The sequence below is a fragment of the Coloeus monedula genome, assembly GCF_965178545.1.
Source record: "Coloeus monedula genome assembly, chromosome: Z".
Taxonomy (NCBI): domain Eukaryota; kingdom Metazoa; phylum Chordata; class Aves; order Passeriformes; family Corvidae; genus Coloeus; species Coloeus monedula.
Window position 1 is genome coordinate 76,655,031 of NC_138822.1, and position 18,875 is coordinate 76,673,905.

Below are 18,875 nucleotides of genomic sequence, written 5' to 3' on the forward strand. Positions count from 1 at the left end.
CACGTGTGGGGGGAAGGCCATCCATCCCACTGTGCACACAGGTACGCACACAGGCAATGAACACACACACACACCTTCCCCAGCACACACAGGTATCTACACACACACCGACAGACGCTCTAAAAAGTGTGCGATGAGTGCAGCATCCTCTTACAGGATGCACAGACCCCCTCGCACACCCCACCTTCACTTTTCCCGCTCCTCACACATCTATGTGTGCACCCCCGGACAGCCTGCACACACCCCCATGCACTCCCCTCGTCCAGCACCCACACACAGGCACAGGCTGGGGGTCGCCCAGCCCGCTACGCCCCCGGTCCGGCTCCTGCGGCGGCCCCGCGCAGGGCGGCCCGCGGCCGGCTCTCGGCGGGCCGGTCCGGGGCGATCCCGCGGGGCTGCCGCAAGCCCAGCCCTCCCCGGGTGACTCCCTAGACGTGCGCTGGCAAATGGGAGCGGGGAGGGGTGTTGCTGTCTGACGGCCACTTGTTGCAAAAAAAAAAAAAAAAAAAAAAAAAAAAAAAGGGGAAAAAAAAAGGAAGAAAGAGAGAAAGAAAGAAAAGAGGGAAAAATCCCACCCACCCTCATCTGCTGCGGAATAAAAGAAATATCGGCGGGCGCGGCGCCATGTGAGCGGCGGGCCGGGGCCGGGACCGGGCGGAGCAGCCGGCCGTGCCCCCCGGGACGGCGGGGCGAGCCCCGGGCGGCGCTCGGAGCCGGCGGCATGGTGGAAAACCCCAGCCTGGCGGCCAAACCCGCCCTGGTGAGGGACGGAGCGGCCGGAGGGGCCCCGGCGACGCGGGGGTGCATGGCGGGAGCGGGGTAGGGACACCCGGGATCCCCGGTGGGAGCGGGAGGGGGTCCCGAGAGCACAGGGCGCCCGGTGAGACCTTCCGCGGGATCGGGACGGGGTCACCGGCGGGGACGGGGCGGTGGGGGACTCGGTAGGAGATGGTTCCCGGTGGGACCGTCGGGGCGGATGTCTCCGTTGGGACCGGGGAGGGAAGTGGTCCTCGGTAGGACGCGGTTCCCAGTGGAACTGGAGCGGGGGTGCCAGCAAGACGTGGGTCCCCAGCGCGATCGAGGAAGGAGGCTCCCCGCGAGACAGCGACGGGGTTCGCGGGTCGGAGCCGTCCCCGGTAGGAGCGGGGATGTGGTGCCGGAGAGCCGGGTCCCCCCCGGGGCAGGGTGCCGGTGGTCCCGGCGGGAGCCGCGCCCGGCGCGGTGAAGGTTCCGCTGGCAACTTTTGGGCAAGGCCCCCGGGAGCGGCGGGGAGAGCGGGTGGGGTGGGGGGTGCTTCCTCCCCTCCCTCCTCCTCCTCCGGCTCCGGCGGCGGCGCTGAGGCCGTGCCCTGTGCCCGCAGCCGGCCGCCCCGCCGCGGGGACCGGGGCCGGCGGGTGGGCTGCGCTTGGCGGCGGTGATGGAGAGCCTGCAGCGGCAGCAGGCGGCCCGCCTAGCCCGCGGCCCCGACGGCGCTCCCCGACGGCCCCCGGTCGAGCCCGGCCCCGGCCCCGGGCCGCCGCCCGCCGCTCCCCGCCGCCGCCCGGCCTCCGGCCCGCGCCCGCCGCCCGCCGCTGCGGGGGAGGAGGAGGAGGAGGAGGAGGAAGAGGAGGAGGAGGAAGAAGGGGAGCCCCGCGACCCACCGCCGCCCCCGCACCACGAATGGACCTACGAGGAGCAGTTCAAGCAGGTAAGCCCCGGCACCGGCTGCTCCGGGCACGCATCCCCGGTGTCCCACCATGGTCCCCAAACTCGGGTTCAGCTTTCTCTGAAGGGACATCTCTTATGCCCCCCCACTGCTCCCAAACCCTGTCTCCGTCCCACCCTAAATGGGCAACACCACGCCCCAGCCCAGACCCACCCCAAGCAGACATCCCCCATATCCCCATTAACCCCAGACATTATTGAAACGCCACCCTAAATGAAACCCCCCAGTACTCCTCCAGTGTCCCCAAACCTCATCCTCCCCTAAATGGGTACCCCCTGAATGCTCCTCACTGCCCCTGTCCCTAAGCCCCATAGGCATTCTCATGTCCCTGCTACCAAACCCCATCTCAACCCTGTTTCATGACCCCACCTCCTCTGTGTCCCCTGTGCCTGTCCACAGGCCCTGAATCATGGCAGGGTGCCTAGTGTCCAGGCGTCTCCTGTGCCTGCCCTGATCTCTGCCAGCTCCATCCCTGGTGCTTTCCATAACGGGTGAAACAGGCTGACCCCTGTCCGTGGAGGTTTTGCAGGGCAAGGGCTCTGGTGTGTGGTCACCCCAAGGAGCTGGTGAGGCATGGAGCTGAGTTTCCTTGTGTCCCAGCAAGAGCCAGGGCATATTGTGGTCGGTCAGTGCAGCTCACTGATTTCCTGTACTGGAGGGAGCAGCACATACACCCTGTCGCCTCATTCCTGGTGGGTGTAGGGGACGCCCCTTTGTAAGTGAGATCTGGCACAGGGAAAGGGCTTCAGGGGCTCCTATAAAGGATGGAAGAAGGGTCTCTCTGTATTTAATGTGTGTGGATCTCATCCGAGCTGTGTTGTGCAAGCTCTGGTTTGCAGACAGCGGGTGTCTCTCCATGCAAGTGTGGGGGCATGGAGTGCACAGCACCAGGGCAGGTTTGTGCTCCCCGTGCACTCAGCTTCGTTGTGGGGGAGGGAGAGGCACAGTGGGTGACAGGGAAGGTGTAGCGAGGGGATAGAACAAACAGAGATGTCCCCATACAGCTGTTGTGTGGCTTTTTAGGATGGCGTTGATCAGGGACAGGAGGACGAGGGGACTTCCTTCTCATCCGGTTCTGGCGGGGGGAGAAGGGAACAGCAGCAGGGACCCAACTTTTGGCTGCTGTGGGGGCATGCTGCTGCCTTCTCTGCTTCGAATTGCTCAGTTGTTGTTACTTGGAGGGGCCGGGGCTCATTCCCTGCCCACAAGGCGGAAGATAGAGGTGCAGACAGGGCACGGGCAGCACATGTCCCCGGCCGTGCCCGGGGATGCTGCCAGCGCCTGACACGGCCGTGAAGCAGCGCGGGGACGGCCGGGGAGGGTGAGCTGCACAGGCCAAACAGCTCGTCCGGGAAGTGTTACATTACACCCCGCTGCACAGAAAAAGGCTGACTGTCCGGTTCCCGGGGTCAGCCGGGAGGTGGGAAACAGCTCCTCCCTCCCAGGGAGGCTAGAGAAAGCATCCGCGGCATTTCTCGTCCTTCAGCCTCCCGCCCTGCCCCTGTCTGGGGCTGCCCGCGCCCCTTGTGCAGGGCAGGAATGTTGTGAATACTGGGAGAGGGATGACAGGAGAGGCTGGAGTGCAGGATAAATCCTGCCACTGCTTCTCAGGGTGAGAGCTGGCTCGTTCCTTGTTTGCTGTCTTTGGTTTTTTCCAACCCTGATCGGAAAAGCGATGGACCCCTCATCCAGAGACCCACACCTGGGTTTCCCACCTGGTGAAATGTCCCAGCCAGGGAACAGTGGGATGTCTTTCTGCAGTGTGGAACAGGCTGCGGTGCCAGCTCGCTTTGGGGTCTGCAGGGTGGCTGTCACTCCTGTCCCTCCCCAGAGATCATGCAGGAGGGGACATGTCCCTGCTGGGTCCTCCCCATGCTGCAGGGCTGTGGCTCACCCAGCCTGGGGAACAGGTTCTCCGCTCTGTGCAGGGACTAAATAGGGAGGGTGGCTGTGTTTCAGCTTTTGGAGGTTTCACAGGGGCTGGGCTGTGATGCTGTGGGGGAAGTGGGGGGGAGCAGCATCTGTCTGCTGGAAAGCTGCTGGGGCAGTGGCAGTGTGGTTATGAGGGTCCTGGAGCTGGAGAGAGACCCTGTAGTGGCCAGAGCTGTATTTCCCACCAGGACTCCCTGCTTGAAACTGCCCCAAGCCATCATGGCATCACACGGGGTGGGGTTCAGGGCTTGTCCCTGCTCTCATCCTCCTGGACTGGGGGCACAGCTAAGTGAACAGAGACCACCAAATCCAGGTAATTTGGGAGAAAATGAGCAGAGAGTCACTTCCCCATCTCTCTGCAGTGGGGAGGGTGTCTTGATGGGGATGGGGTGGGAGGTTGGTGTGGGACCAGCCAGTGAAGGGTTTCCACTCAGCACAGTTGTGCTAAAAAGAGAGCAGAGGACGAGGTTGTTGTGGCCAAACCCATTGAGGGTTAATGGGCAAATGCTCCTTTGCAAAGAGGAGCTTTTTGGGGAAATACTGCACATTTATGCCATGGTTTTATATGCTTCCTGAGGCACTGGTTTGGGGAGGGGGAGCTGGTGAGACCTTTGCTCTGACTGGGAGGGCCGCTCTGATGTTATGAGGCTGAGAGACCCCCTCACCCCTGCCTCTTGCATCAGCTCCCGGCGCCGGTTTATGTACATTGATAAGGACACATGGGTCCTGGGCAAAGGTCTGGGAGGTCTCCACACCCAGGGCTGTCAGGCAGACCCAGCCCTGAGGTGAGGGGCACCACGTGTGGTCTGATTGTGCACTAGCCATGAACCCCAGCTTCCCTGAGGACTGGGATGCCTCTAAGTTTTAATTCTGTGGTGCTGCATTATGTTTGACTTGGAGGGCATGGGTAAGAGGCTGGCATTTCTGGGGCCAAGCTCAGCTCCATGAATTCAGCTTTTCCCCTAGGAAAACCATGCATAAAGACAGGGCATGAGTGCCCTGGTTTCCTCCAAGTGATAGAAGAACAGCACCAGAAGCCGGGGCTTTCTTCTCCATCCCCCAGGGTGGGAGGGACTGGAACATCTGGGCTTTGCATCCAGCTCTCTGTCAGCTGAGAGGATGCCCTCCCTGCCAGGGCCCCTCCAGCATGTTCACACCCATCTGTGGCTGGGGGGATCAGGATCCTCTGAAGCTCCTTCCTCCCTGCCCAGGACCAGCTGCAGGGGGTGAGCCCCAGCCAGCCCTTCAGGAACTCTGGGGTGTCTGGTGGCCTCAGCAGTTAATTTGGGGGTGGCTGGTTTTGCCAGCAGCTGTTTGGTATTATCCTCAGCCTAACCGTGGTGTGGCTGTTCCTCCTTCCCTGCCTCCCCCTGATGCCAGCAGTTGCCTCTTGCACCCACCCACCTGTCCTTCACATGCATTTAGGGAGGGCTTGCCAGCTGTGAATGTGTGCACTTGCATCTCAAAGCCTGGAGGTGTTTGCCCCTATAGCCAAAGACCTCCTTGTGCCACAGAGGGTCATCCCAAAATGGGTGGAAGGGTCTGTGGTGTGCACCCTCCTGCCTCTATCCCTGTTGCTTTCGCCTGTGGTGTTGTCCCTGGGGGTGGGGGAAATAGAGGCAGGAACGTTCAGGGAATGGAGGTGGCTGAAGAGGGGGACCTTGAGGAGAGGGTAGTGGTCTTCATGCCACAGCCCCCTCTTTGCCGCCAGTGCATCTTCAACCTAGGTGCAGGACCAAGGGCTCCCAGGGCTAAATTGGAGGGTCTCTGGTTACACTGCAGAGGCAGGGAGGGGGGATGGACACTGTGTTTGCTCCTGTCCGTGTCTGCCTGGAGGCTTTTCTCCAGCAAACCTGTGAGCAGAGCTCTGCCCCTAATCTGGGACCACCTGCAGCAGGGAGGTGGTGTCAGCAGCGAGGGTCAGTGTGCTGATCCTTGGGGCTCCAACAGCTCTGGCAACCCAGCACCAGTGGAGGGCACAGGACAGGGTCAGGGGGCTGCTGGGGTATGTCTGGCAATGCACACAGAGGTGTTCTGGGGGTCTGTGTGCCCACAGACCAACATGAGTATGTGCATCTGTATAAACACAAACGTAAGCAGGGGGTACGTGTGTGTGCGTGAGCCCACGTGAGTACCCCTGTGTGTAGGGATCCTTGGGAGACCCTGTGTGTCTGTATGGATCCATAGGAGCGTGCAAAGCGTGTGTGAGCCCATGGAAGTGCTGGAATGTGTTTATGGGTCCATATGAGCACACAGGTGTGCGTGGACCCGTATGGCTGTGTGTATGGCACCGTGTGTGTGTGTGCCCACACGAGTCTGAGCACACCTGTGTGTATGTCCAGGCACACGTGTGGCATCCCAGTGTATTTGGGTGTGTCATGCCCATACCAGTGTCTCCATGTGTGGAACTGCATGGACCCGTGCGTGCTTGAGGCAGGGTTTGAGGGCTAAGCCCCCTCCAAGGCTGCCTCTTGCCCAGCCCACAGCACTGAGCAGCCCTGGTGGGTGCCAGTGTGCTGCCCCCGCTTCTGCTCCTACTGCTGCCCCCCCAGGGCACTTCCCAGCCCCACTGGAGCCTGTGGGATGCTCAGAGCCCCAGAAGCTGTCACAACACTATCTTCCAACTGGTGGTCCCAAGGGCTTGGGATTGGGGCTCCAAAGAGATGTAAAAACTAGTTGAGGGTGTGAGAATAAAGGCACTGTGGAGGGGAGAGGAGCACCACCAGGAGCTCATTCTGAGGCTGCTTCCAGCTCCCTCCCCAGCTGCCTTCCTGAAGTTGGATGCCAGTTGAGTCTTTGGGGAGGATGCACCCCCTCATCAGCTTGGGCCTCTTTGATAATCCACTAATTGGGTTAATAATGGAGGTAAATCTCCGGTGCTGCCAGCCAGCTGGGCAGGGCTGCAGCGGGGAGGTCAGATCAGGAGTGGTGGACTCTGGTCCCAAGGGCATGGATGGATGGATGTGCACTAGGATTGTGTGTATATGTGAAGAGTGTGTAGGGGTGCGTAAGTGTGCACGGGGTCTGTGCAGAGCAGGGGGAGCACGTACAGGGGCTGTGTGAGTGTACTCGGTGGGGCTGTTTGTCCAGGGTGATTGTGCACAAGGAGAGCGTGCACAAGGTGTGAAAATCTACAGAGCAGGCTGCTGTGTGCATGAGTTTGCAGAGGGTGGGCAGACTCTACACGGGAGCTGTGGAAGCCTGTTCCTTGGGGCACAGGGCTCACATCCCATGGCTGTAGCAGGGCATGAGTGAGCACCAGCCCCAGATACTCTTTCTGCTCAGGCACACAGCTCTTCTGGAGGCCAAGGCAGGGGCTGGGGTTGCTTTCACAGGGTGGGGTTGGGGGGGCCACCAACCCTTCCTTCCACATTGTCCCTTCAAAGAAGTTGCAGGAAGGGGAGGGGACCAGAGGTGCATGGTGGGGAGGGGGAATTGAGCAGCCAATGCACATCCCAGGCATGCACACAGCCCCCCAGTACTCACACAGCCCCACAGCAGGTGTGTGCCTGCACAGACCCCAGTGTGTGCCAGCACATGCCCCATGTGCTCACCCATGCACCGTGGGGTTCCGTGTGCGTGTCCCTCAGGGACACCTGGGATGGTGCTGGGGTGTCATGGACAGGGTCCCCTGGCTCTGATCACCCCGGGAGGTATGGAGGGTGGGGAGAGTCAGCTTTGCCACCTGGCGTGGTGCTGGTGATGGAGCAGGGTCCCATGGCTCTGGTCACCTAGTAAGGGATTGAAGGAGAAGGGTGTCCCACAACTTCAGTCACCCATGGAGAGATCAGGGGCAGGGGGGGATGAGAACGGAGGGGGAGGCAGATGTGGAGAGGAAAGCAAGGATGCAGAGGGAGGCAGTGGCGTAGCAAGCGCTGGTGGGTCAGGGAGGTTAACCCGAACAAATCCACTCATTGACTCCCTGCCTGCTCAGCCATGAACGAGTAACAAGGGGCTGATCACGGGGGACGCATTCACCAGGAGCCGGGACCACCTTCCCCGTGCCGCAACCCCCAGACGGGACAGGGGCCATGGATGGTGCCCATGGTGGCACCACACAGCCGTGGGCACTGTATTTTCTCTGTGGGGGAGCCATGCCAGCACCCCCTGCCTCAGTTTCCCCTCCTGCGAAATGTGTTGAGCAAAAGGCTGGGGACCGTGTGAGCCCCCCCCTTCATGCCGGGGCCAGGCTATGGGTGGGGGGCTGCTGTCCCAAGGCCAGCGCTGCCAGCAACCCTTGCGCGGAGCCGGGTTAATGTTTGCAGCAGGCAGCCCTCCCGGGAGCGGCTGCGGCGGGGAGGGGGTTTTAATGACCTGCCGGATCTGCCGCATTATCAGCGCTGATTAAACCTGCCTGCTCTATAAAGCGCCGTTAAATATTAAGCATGATGAAAGGCTTTGAGGGGGGAACCACAGCGCTGGGAGAGGTCTCCAAACAGAGATGTCCGGCCCCACCAGTGGGGTGACTGCTGAGGCTGGTGGTGTTGGGATGAGCAAGCACTCCGCACCCCTCAGGGCTGTGAGGTCCGGGGAGCAGTGTCCCCCCAAGAGCTAGCACTGCCTTCGAACGCAGCCGGCCGTCCCAGCAAAGCCGTCCCGTAACCATTAACTTATTAACAACTGGTGGAAGAGGCGAGTGGTGGCTTGCAAGGTCAGGGGGTGGTTTGTGCCTGGCGGGGAGTGATCTGCCCCCCCAGCTCTGGCAATGGGGATGGGGGAGGGACCCGCAAGCCCTTAGTTCTTTGTGTGTGCCCCATGGCTGGGGGGACTCTGGCTGTGGATACTGTTGGGATCCCTGAACCCCAGGGTGCTCAGGGCTGTGCCTCAGCTGGGAATAGCTGGATCCTGGGTATTCTGAGGCATGCCAGCAGGGCACAGGGGAGGACAGCCCAGTGTCTGGGTGCTTTGTTGTTCCCCAACCATCTTCCTGGGGAAGGATCTCAGAGGCAACAGCCGAGCTCCGGAGAGGTGCAGTGACTCCAAAACTGTACCAGCAGTCAGCCACCCGTGGTGTGTGGCTGGGGGGTGCAGGGAGGTGAGCATTACCTGGGCGCCCTGCGTGAACAGTGGCCAGATGGAAAAATTAGCAGTGCAGCTAATCAATGTGGTGTATATTAAGCGGCTCAGGGTAGGGGGGTTTGCAAGTTGGGGGGGAGCTGAGCAGGGTCCAGGATCGATACAGCTCATATTAAGTGGATTAAATCCTGGCTGCCAATCTGAGCTCTCACTGCCAGCAGGAGGTGGCAGCTGAGCGGGGACTGTGGGGATCCCACTGAGATCACATCCCTTGGCAGCAGGGCCCAGGGGGAACTGTGTGGGGACTCACCAGGACAGGGCAAGCTGGAAGTGCCTGGGGGGTGGCTTAGCACCTCATCACATCCTTCCTCTGTCTGAGGTGTCAGCTAGACTAAGGGGTCTCAGGGACCCAAGCTTCATCTCTAGAAGCCCTCCTGGCTCCAGGAGAGGCATCTCCTGGGTGAGTGAGTGGTGCTAACAATGTTACTTAATCGTGGGGAGGAGGAGGAGGAGGAGGAGGAAGCATAAGGTCTATTCACATCCTGTTAATAAACCATGTTCGACCTGCTGACCTCTAACCTTTCTGACAAACCCTGTTATCCCCATCCCTTAAGGAATATAGACATCACCATGACAATGGGATGACAGGAGGGAGCAGGTCCCAGAGCTGCACCCAGCGTGGGGTGTGGGATGAAGACACACTGAACTAGCCCTGCACCAGCACCCAGGCCAGCAGTGCCAGGTGGAGGTGGGGTGCTGCTGGGGTTCCAAGGCCAGTGGGGTGGCCAAGCACCACAGACGGGTCCCCGAGGCCAGCAGAGCAGGGCTGTGCTGCGCACCGGTGGATATCGATCCCAGGGCTTGACAGTTTAATACTTCTGTTTATAGAGGAATATAGTTACATCGATGGCATTAAATGAGTTACTAATTATATCAATACAAACACGATTAAAAGGGTCCTTGCTCATAGGTCACCGCAAGCAGGAGCCACTGGCTGTGTTGCACAACTGCCCCTGGGCAAGGCTCAGACCACTGCTCCGAGGCGCATGGCGGGGGGATGCTCTGGGGCAGCGTATGCTCTGCGGGGTCAGGGGTGCCCATCCATGTGGAGTGCCTGTCTGGGATTGTGCATGCATGTGAGGGACTGTACGTCCCTTTCTGGAGTTGTGTGTTCCTGTTCAGGGCTCTGTGTGCCCATCTGGGGTTGTGGATGCACGTACGGGGTTTGTGTGTGCATATATGGTGTTGTGCATGTCCATTTGGGGTTGTGCGTGTCTGACTGGGGTTTGTGTGTGCCTGTGCAGGGATCTGTGCCCATGTGGGTTGTGTGTGCATGTGCATAACAGACTTGTGCATGCTCCTGTGGTGTTCTGCGTGCCCCTGCGAGGCTGTGCACACCGATGCAAGGTTGTGCATGCTTGTGCAGGGTTGTACACTCCTGTTCCACCTTCTGTGCAGCACTCGGGGGGATCTCTGTCCCTGTACAGGGTTGTGCCTGTGCTTGTGTGGAGCTGTGCAATGTCCACAAGGGGTTGAGTGGACCCACACAAGGCCGTGCACACTTGTGGGGTGCTGCAAGTTCAGACGTAGCTGTACGTGCCTGTGTAGGGTTGTATATGCTCACATGGGCTTGCACACCCCCATGTGGGGTTGTGTCAGCCTGTGTGGGGTTATATACATCCAAGTGAGGCATGCATCCCTGCACAGCAACTGTGTGTGGCCCGGGAGACCTCTTCTCCAGCCTGAGCATCCCCAAATCTCATGGAACACCCCGTGCATCCCAAGCGTATCCAAGGGCCCTGCTGGCTGGTCCCCGGTTACTCAGCTCTGCTCTTGTCTCCACTTAAAAGCTGACCTTTGCTCCCTGTTTGATGTAATGTGTTTTTGCATCTCAGTGCCCCACAGATAAAAGGTTAGAGGTTAATGAACAGGGGGAAAATAGGAGCCGGCCCTTGGAGATCACACCTATTTTGGGGACTGGAGCCAGTAGCAGCCCACTCTGGGTGGGATCCTGCTGGCATTGATGGGAGGAGAAACACGAGTGGCACCCAGGGCAGAGGTGTAGGTACTGGAGTCCATCCACTGGGTGACTCTCGGGAAGGCCATGGCTTCACCTTGCAGTGGGATGAGTGGTAGTTGCCAGTTTTGGGGGTTTGGTCCTGCCTTGACAAGCCAGATGTCAGGGGATGTCAAAGTGCTGGGTGTGGACGCCTTCCAGAGGCAGGGACAGGCAGGGAAATGCATGCAAAGCCTGGCTGACACAGCCTTCCTGGGGCAGAAATCAAAGCGGACTCCTGGAGCTCTGCTCGGAGCGTGACCTACTTACCGTAATCAGTGGCTCGAGGAGCTCCTGGAAAGGAGCAGGCGATAAAGAGGGAGCACAGAGTGAGGCAGGGAGCACCGCAGTGGAGGGGGACAGAGTGCTGGCACCCAGGGGTCAGGGCGCTCCAAGAGCACCCTGCTGCAAGGAGGGGATAGGTAAGTGGGATCCAGAAAGCAGGGAAGCAGCAAAGAAGGAGCCCCATGTGGAGCCCGGCAGTCAGCACCTATGGGTGTGGTGTGAGTCTGGCAGTTGTACCCCTAGATGAGGTTAGGGACAGGCAGTTAGCACTGACCTGTGAGTTCCATGAGGGACTGTTAGGTGTGTGTTCAGTGATTGGAACCATGGGGTCTGTAGAAACATCCTCACATCCCTGTGCGTTCCCACATTCCCTCATCCTCACATCTCCGTGTCCCCGAAGTCCTTTCATCCCCACATCCCTACATTCCCATCTCCCTGCATTCTTGTGTCCCCGTTGCATCCCTGCATCACCCCATCCCCATGTCCCCCTGAGTCCCTGCAACCCCACATCCCTACATTTGTGTGTCACCACTGCATCCCCACATCCCCGTGTCCCTGCAGCCTGACGACCCTTAAGCACAGCTCCCTTTATCTGTCTGGTGAATGATGTTCTGTGTGGAGCGGGGGTGTGCTCCCTTTCTATTGGTTTTTAACGGCCTTTCCCAGCACAATTGTTTTTTAAACGACTCTATTTTGTGCCTGACTTTGTTTTCCAGCTTGCATTTCTTTGTATATGTTTTGGAAATCCATTCTGGACTGCTGAGTTTTGTTTCTTTTCAATGGCTTTAAATTCTTGCCGGGCTTGCTGGGAGGAATTGGTGTCTATAGCGTCTTCGATTGGTGCTAATTTTTCCTTCATGTGCTCTGACTTTTACTGCTGGGCCATCGATCTGGCAGGCTCCAATTTGTCATGGTCATTCAGGCACTGTGCTGGAATCAGGCGAGCCCGGACTTCCGCACGGAGCCGGCACTTCGTGTTCCTAGTGTAGGGTCTGCACTCGCCTCCCCAGTGCTGTCCCTCAGCTCAGGCTGTGTCCGTGTGTCCAGACCATCCAGCACACACAAGTATCCTCACAGCCATATGTTTGTGTCTGTGCAATCACGTGCACACGGCAGCCCCGGCACTTGCAGCTCCCTGGATGGTACTCAGTGCCATCCATGGTCGAGCCAACTTCTCCTTCCCCAGGACGGCATCAGCCCTCACAGTTTGGGTGGGGCTGTGTCCTTGTCAGGGATGAGTGCTGATGAGGTTGCTGACCCCATGCTGGGACTTGGGGAACACCAGCACTCGGCGGTGCCAGAGCAGAGCTGACCATTGCAATCCCGGGGTTCTGCCTGGGGCTTGGGGTTTGCTGATGCCCCTGGGCTGTTGTTCCTGCACCTAAGAGGGCGAAGGGCAGGAGAAACTGAGGCGTCTCTGCAGGCGTCTCTGCAGCAAAGGTTCAAAATAGTCAGTGGTTTGTGGGGAGCCCACGCCAGACGGAGGCACGGGGAGAGCCCAGCGCTGCCAGCACAGAGGGTGTGTCAGGGAATTCTGTCAGCGGTGCACAGAGAGCCTCTTGGTGCTGGCAGAGCAGGCAGGTGAGGCCAGAGGTGATGCCAGGATCTGGCACAGCTGTGTCCAGCCCCAAGCACTGCTCCCTGTCCATTCTCACCTGCACGTGCTGGAAGCACTGACCCCTCTCTCTCTCCTGCCTCCAGCTCTACGAACTGGACGAGGACCCGAAACGCAAGGAGTTCCTGGATGACCTCTTTGGCTTCATGCAGAAGAGAGGTAAAGGTGTGGCTGGGGTGGGTGCCACTGCCACTCCTGCCTCGGCTGCTGGTGGGGGGCTCTCGGTGTGGTGTTCTCAGGCTCTGAGCTGCTCTAGGTCTCTGCAAAACCGTCAGGCAGGTCCTGCGGTGCTTCCCCTGGGCCTCCCCCCTAACTGCACGCTGGGGCAGCTGTCGATGATGGTATCCCTTGGCCATTAGCGATGCCCAGCAGGGATGCCCCCTGGAAACGCCCGTTGGGGATGTCCATTAACATACCCCGTGGTGACAAGCGTTAGCAACACCCGTTAATGATCGCCATTAGCAGTTTTCGGGACGTTTTAGTGATGCCTGGTGGGAACGCCCTTGGCAGCGCCCATTAGAGCTCCCCATTGCCAGCGCCTGGTGAGGATGCCCACCATCGGCACCTCTCAGCGGTGCCTACGATGTGCGGGAGTGGGGCCAGCAGTCCGGGCAGCGCCGGGCACCCAGGGGTTAAGGGCTCGCCAGCCAACCCATCCTCATCGGAAATCTTTGGTATCGGCATGGGGGGCCGCGCCGGCTCCCGGGGACTCGATAAATGCTTTAACCTTCGCCCCCCCCCGGTCGGGCCTGCGACAATTAAAAGTTGCCGAACGCGGGCGTGTGGCCGGCCGTATTAATTAGAGCCTTTTGCTAGTGTGTGGATTAATGAACAAGCCGCTCGATAGCCAGTAAACCCCAGGCAGAGGTTAATGCCGAGCTAATTAACGGGGAAAGGCTGAGGGGGGTACGGGAGCTGCGGGGCTGGCTGTTCGAGGGGTGAGGGAGGGCAGAGAGAGGGGCAGTCGCCCACATGCCCTGCCCATTGGAAGTGCGGTGAGGGTCCCCAGCTGTCTGTGGGGCTGCAGAGACTGACTCTTGGGTTGGGCTGGGACACCACAATCTTGTTTCACTCACGGGTGTGTGGTGGGTGGCTGGCACGGCCATGGGGCTCATGCCATGGGGCGAGGCTGTAGGCGGTGGATGGGCTGGGTGCTGCCCCATGGGTGCCCCCTGGCTCTGGTGCAGGGCTGTGGGGAGCAAGTGGGAACGCCAGCACTGCTTTGGCCCCCCAGCATCCATCAGCCACAAGATTCATGGGCTGTTCTGCAGCTTCATTATCTCTCTCTCCAGAGCTAATTAACTCCCTCGCTATTGGGGCTGGGGCTAATTAAGTAAGTGCCTGCTGGTGTGGGGAGGAGGGCGGGAGCGAGCCTGATGCTTCCCTGATGATGCTGTTCCACATCTGTCCTTGTCTGGCTGTTCCGCTCCTGTGCCCTCTGTCCCTTCTTGTCCTGTCTCTCCTACAAGTGGATGCCATCTCCCTGGGGAGGGCAGGCAGGGTGTGGGTGTACAGGTTCAGGTGTGCAGGGATGGGTGTGCATGAACCTGTTGGAGGAGACAGGGATTTTGGAGTCGGGTACCTAAGACAAAGGGGACGGAAGGGTTGAGGGGCAAGGACAGCTTCCCGAAGGCCATGAAGAGCTGGGTAAGAAGCAGCACCTGAGAACCACTGCAGGTGCAGCTGGGGCACCCAGAGGTGAATGGGCAGGGGGCTACAACACTCAGGCTGTGTCCCCAAGGTGGCCAGGAGGGATTGATGTCCACAGGGTGAGCCCTACTGAAAGGGACTGCATCCTCCCTACTGTCTGTCAGGACAGTGTCAGCACTGATGTTTGTCAGCAGAGTGGAAAACTAGTAAGGCTGAAAAATGGGTTGGGGCAGACCCTCTGAGGCCACCCCATGGCACAAGGGCACAGCTGGCCCTGGTGGCTCGTGGTGACGCCGCCACCACCATCAGATACAGGGTACAGGCAGTGGGGCAGCTCATGAACACACCCCAACTTCTGTGGCACCCCAAAAGTAGTAATCAGAGATAGAAGGGGGCTATTTCTGCATTTGCTTACTGGGGTCTGCAGGGGCCCCCCATTTCCCCACCAAGCTGAGGGCCCTGCTGATAACACGGGGCCATTGATCAATCAGGGTGGTAATTGCAGCACCACAATGACTGCATCACCTCCCTGGCTGCATCACCTCCCTGGGCTTTTGTGCCCTTCGCCCTGGCTGGGACTGGGGCCATCATTCTGCGGGGACGAAGACAGGTGCCTTTGTCAGTGGGACAGACATCGGCCACGCACCCCACACAGCCCTGAGATTAATGGTGAGCCACTTTTGTTAGTCACCAAGGCTGGAGAGGGGAGAGAAGAAGAAAAATCCATGGGCCATTGGCTGGGGGCTGAGACTCTGCAAACTCATTGGCATTGGGTGGGAGGGAGAGCCCTCAAACTGAGCCCCCCCGAGGTGATGGGTCTTGTGCCAGCAGCCCTGAGCAGGGCTGGTGAGCTACCGACAGCAGATATCAAGTCAATATCTCTGCCTTTCTCCCAGGAGGATAAACTCCTCTCCCCCTTCCCGACCTGGTGAACAACACAGACACACACAAAAAAAAAGTTAAATGAACTCAGTAAAAGAATAAAAAGAGCTCATTTTTCAGGCTTATGTGAAGAAGCCAAGCCAATATCAGGGCTATAAATTAGAGATGCTGGAGGATGGTGGTGAATGACGGCTTCGTTTGAGGGGCAAAGCGCAGTCGTGACAGCCTCCCTCGGCCAAATGGATGGCTTTTCAATACTGCCCGTGCCCCGCCACCTTGCAGAAGGAATAAATATGGGGTGGAATGGCACAGGACAGGACAGGACAGGGTGGGATGGGATGTGATGCTTGTCCCTCCTCTGCCCAGCTTCCAGCCAATGCCCAGACCTTTGTCCCAAGGAGCCATGGAGCACAGCAAAGCTGTGGGGCTATTTGGGCGTGCGGAGAAAGTGGGAGGGGGTTTTAACGAGACCTGGTGGCTGTGGAGACCGTGCTGGTCTGTATTGGATTCACAGAACCCTGGTGAACCCATGTCCCCTTGCCCCAAAGCCTCATTGAGGAGGGTCATGCTGGGGGACCTACTGAGGGCAGTTGAAGAGGATTTGGGGTCAGGTCTCCTGAAGCAGGGCAACAAAGCCCTTTTAGCAGAGGAGACTTCTGGGGCCATCTGTGAGGTTAAGAGGTCTGGAGCTGGAAGAGAAAACCTCTCCACAGAGAGATGGTAGGGTGAGTCCTCCTAGGAGGGTTGTGGGGGTCATCCCTCTTCAGAAAGGTTATAGGATGGGTCCTTTTTTAAAGTGTAGATGGAGTCTCTCTTTATGGGGCTCTGAAAGAGTGTTACAGAGTCATTCTAGGATGCTCTGAGAGATTTTGTAGATTGGTGCTGTACAGGCAGCTCTAAGTATTGTAGAGAGACAACCTTATCTAAGGGTGTGTGAAGGAGGCACTTTGCCTATCCCACTGAGGCTCCGCATCCCAGATGAGAACATACCCAGCCCCACTGACAGCTCCATCAAAGGTGACCCTGTGCCAGCATGCTGGGGTCTCCCCTGATTTTGGGCACAGTGCCACTCTCCCAGGCACCCTGGGGTCCTGCCTGCACCCCAGGTGCCTGCGGGTGCTCACCTGGGCATGGAAAGATGCACCTCCCATTGTGGGTACCTGCAGTGGCAGTGGGGGGAAGGTGGGGCTGTGATCCCAGGTAATAAGGGCCCTTGTGGGCAGCCCCCCACACCCTCTTCTGTCCCCTGTGTGCCTCCGGAAGGGACACCAGTGAACCGCATCCCCATCATGGCCAAGCAAGTGCTGGACCTGTACACACTGTACCAGCTGGTGACAGACAAGGGTGGCCTGGTCGAAGTCATCAACAAGAAGATCTGGCGGGAGATCACCAAGGGCCTCAACCTACCTACCTCCATCACCAGTGCTGCCTTCACCCTCCGCACACAGTGAGTGCCTGGCAGCGGCAGCAGCCGGGGGACACCTGCCTTGGGGTACCCCAGGGCCCAGATGTCCCAGAGCCCTGGGTGGGGTCTGACATGGCATACCACAAAAGTGGTTGGAGGGCTCTGCCCCTTCCCAAGGGCTCTTTGCTCAGCATGGGGCTGTCTGGGAGATGCAGGATGCTAGATCTCCCCCTGTCTCTCTCCACATGCAGATACATGAAGTACCTGTATCCCTATGAATGTGAGAAGCGGGCGCTCAGCTCTCCAGGAGAGCTCCAAGCTGCCATCGACAGCAACCGTCGGGAGGGGCGGAGGCAGACTTTCGGCACAGCACTCTTCAACTACTCGCCAGCCAGCACTCCAACCCTGCTGGGCACCCCCAAAATGCCTCTGCCAGCTCTTAGCATCTCCGCACACAGCTGTGGCCAGCTCAGCCAAGTGCACAGTGTTAAGAAAGGTGGGTGAGGATGCCATCTGCCTTGCAGCGACCATCTCTTCCCAGGGATGGACACTGCTCCAGCATCGGGGCTGTTCCCTGTCTGCCCTTGCCCTTTCTGCTTGGGGAATATAGGGAGAACGTTGTACTTTCAGTCCCTTTCAGGGAGTGAAACAAGTGTATTTCCCCTGGCTTTGGAGGAGGACCAAGCCCAGATGTTGGGAGTGGTGGGCTGCCCTGCCCCATTGCTGGTGGAGTGGAGTTGGCACCAGCTGGGGACAGTGAGGCAGGGTGGCAGTGAGGGACCTGCTGAGCTGTCTTGGTCATTGCAGAGGACGGAATGCTGGCAGCATCAGTGCCAGGGCGCATTGCTATCCCGGTGGGACTGGCTGGCCACCATCTCACAGCTGCCCAAGCAGCAGCTGCCTCACAGGCAGTGATGCTGGAGCAGCTGCGTGAGAAGCTGGAGACAGGGGAGCCCCCGGAGAAGAAGGTGGCCCTGACAGCGGAGGAGCAGCAGCGGCTGGTGCAACACGCGCTTCAGCACAACCTCCTGGCCGTGGCCTCCCAGTTCCCCATGAATGTCAAGATCTCCAACCGAGGTAACGATATGCAACACCTCAGCCTGGGTCATTCCTTTCCCTGGCACCCGAGGTGGAAGCAGCAGCAGCAACTGGAGAGGAGTATGGATGCCCAGAGGGACTGGGTCCCAGCTTATCTGTCTTGGACAGGTTCTTGTTTCTGTTTCGCTTAACACTCATATTGGTATTTCCTTTCCCCAGATGACAGACAGGAGACTGCATTGAACCTGTCCACCAACGGCATTAGCAGTATCAACATGTCAATAGAAATAAATGGAGTTGTCTACACAGGTAAATAGAAGGGCCGCTTGGCCTGTGTAATTGCGGCCGGGAAATCCAATAACTTATAGCCACTGCCTGGCCAGCAAGTCCTTCCTTCAATCTGATGTCTTTACTATAAAATCCATCGTAATGAAGTGGCAGGGCTTGGGGAGAGGGGGAAGGAGAAGGAGGGGGTTGACAAGGATGGAAATTGGCCCGAAGCAGGTGCTAGCAATGAAGGGCTAAAGTGGGGGATGAATGGATGGATGGATGGATGGATGGATGGATGGATGGATGGATGGACGGACGGACGGACTCTGGCTGAGAAGTGACCCTGCACCTAGGGTCATTCCGCACCTCAGGATCCTAAAGACAGGGCTTGGATTTGGGGCCATCCCAATGCTTGTGTGCCCAGAGAGTCTCTGGCTGGGTGTGGTACTTGACTGATTGCAGAGCATGGTGCAGGGAAAGATGTTGGGGTGCAGTGCTGGAGCAGAGAACCCTTTGGGATGCCAGTGTGCACCAGCCTGGCGAAGCAGCCCATCCCATGACCCCCAGATCCATGCCTGTCCTGCTGAGACATCCCACAATTAAATCGATGGCTTTTCCTTCAGAGCTTAAATATTTAACGAGCTGGAAAGGTCAGGGCTAAGCAGCATTTGGGGCTGCCAGCCAAGTGGGTGCTGCGCCACCCCAGAGGCTGCTCCACACAGGTGAGGATGACTGGGTTGTGGGAGACACCACAGGTGAGAGGGGGCTGAAGCCCCCATGAGTCTTGGTCCCACACTCCCCAGCCTGGGTGCTGGGGGCCAGATGAGCAAATCCCCCAACCCTGGGCTTGCCCTAACCTGCTTGTTCTTGTCCTCCAGGTGTCCTGTTCGCCCGCCGGCCTTCAGCCACCCTGGCACCTGGTGGAGGGAGCACCCAGACCCGTCACAACCCCATGCCTGCCCCAAACCCCCTGCTCCCAGCCTCCTCTCAAAGCCACACTCCCACTAGCACCTCGCCATAA

General features: G+C 59.0%; 1 protein-coding gene across 1 annotated transcript; it reads left to right on the top strand.

The window, feature by feature from the left end:
- Positions 1-721: 721 nt before the first annotated feature.
- On the top strand, positions 722-18,875 carry ARID3C (AT-rich interaction domain 3C; the record flags this gene model as incomplete). The annotated part of the gene is made up of 8 exons (XM_082301976.1): positions 722-760; positions 1,361-1,687; positions 12,696-12,768; positions 16,405-16,588; positions 16,798-17,042; positions 17,354-17,623; positions 17,804-17,893; positions 18,733-18,875. 8 exons carry the CDS (start codon positions 722-724, stop codon positions 18,873-18,875), a joined length of 1,371 nt encoding a protein of 456 aa, XP_082158102.1.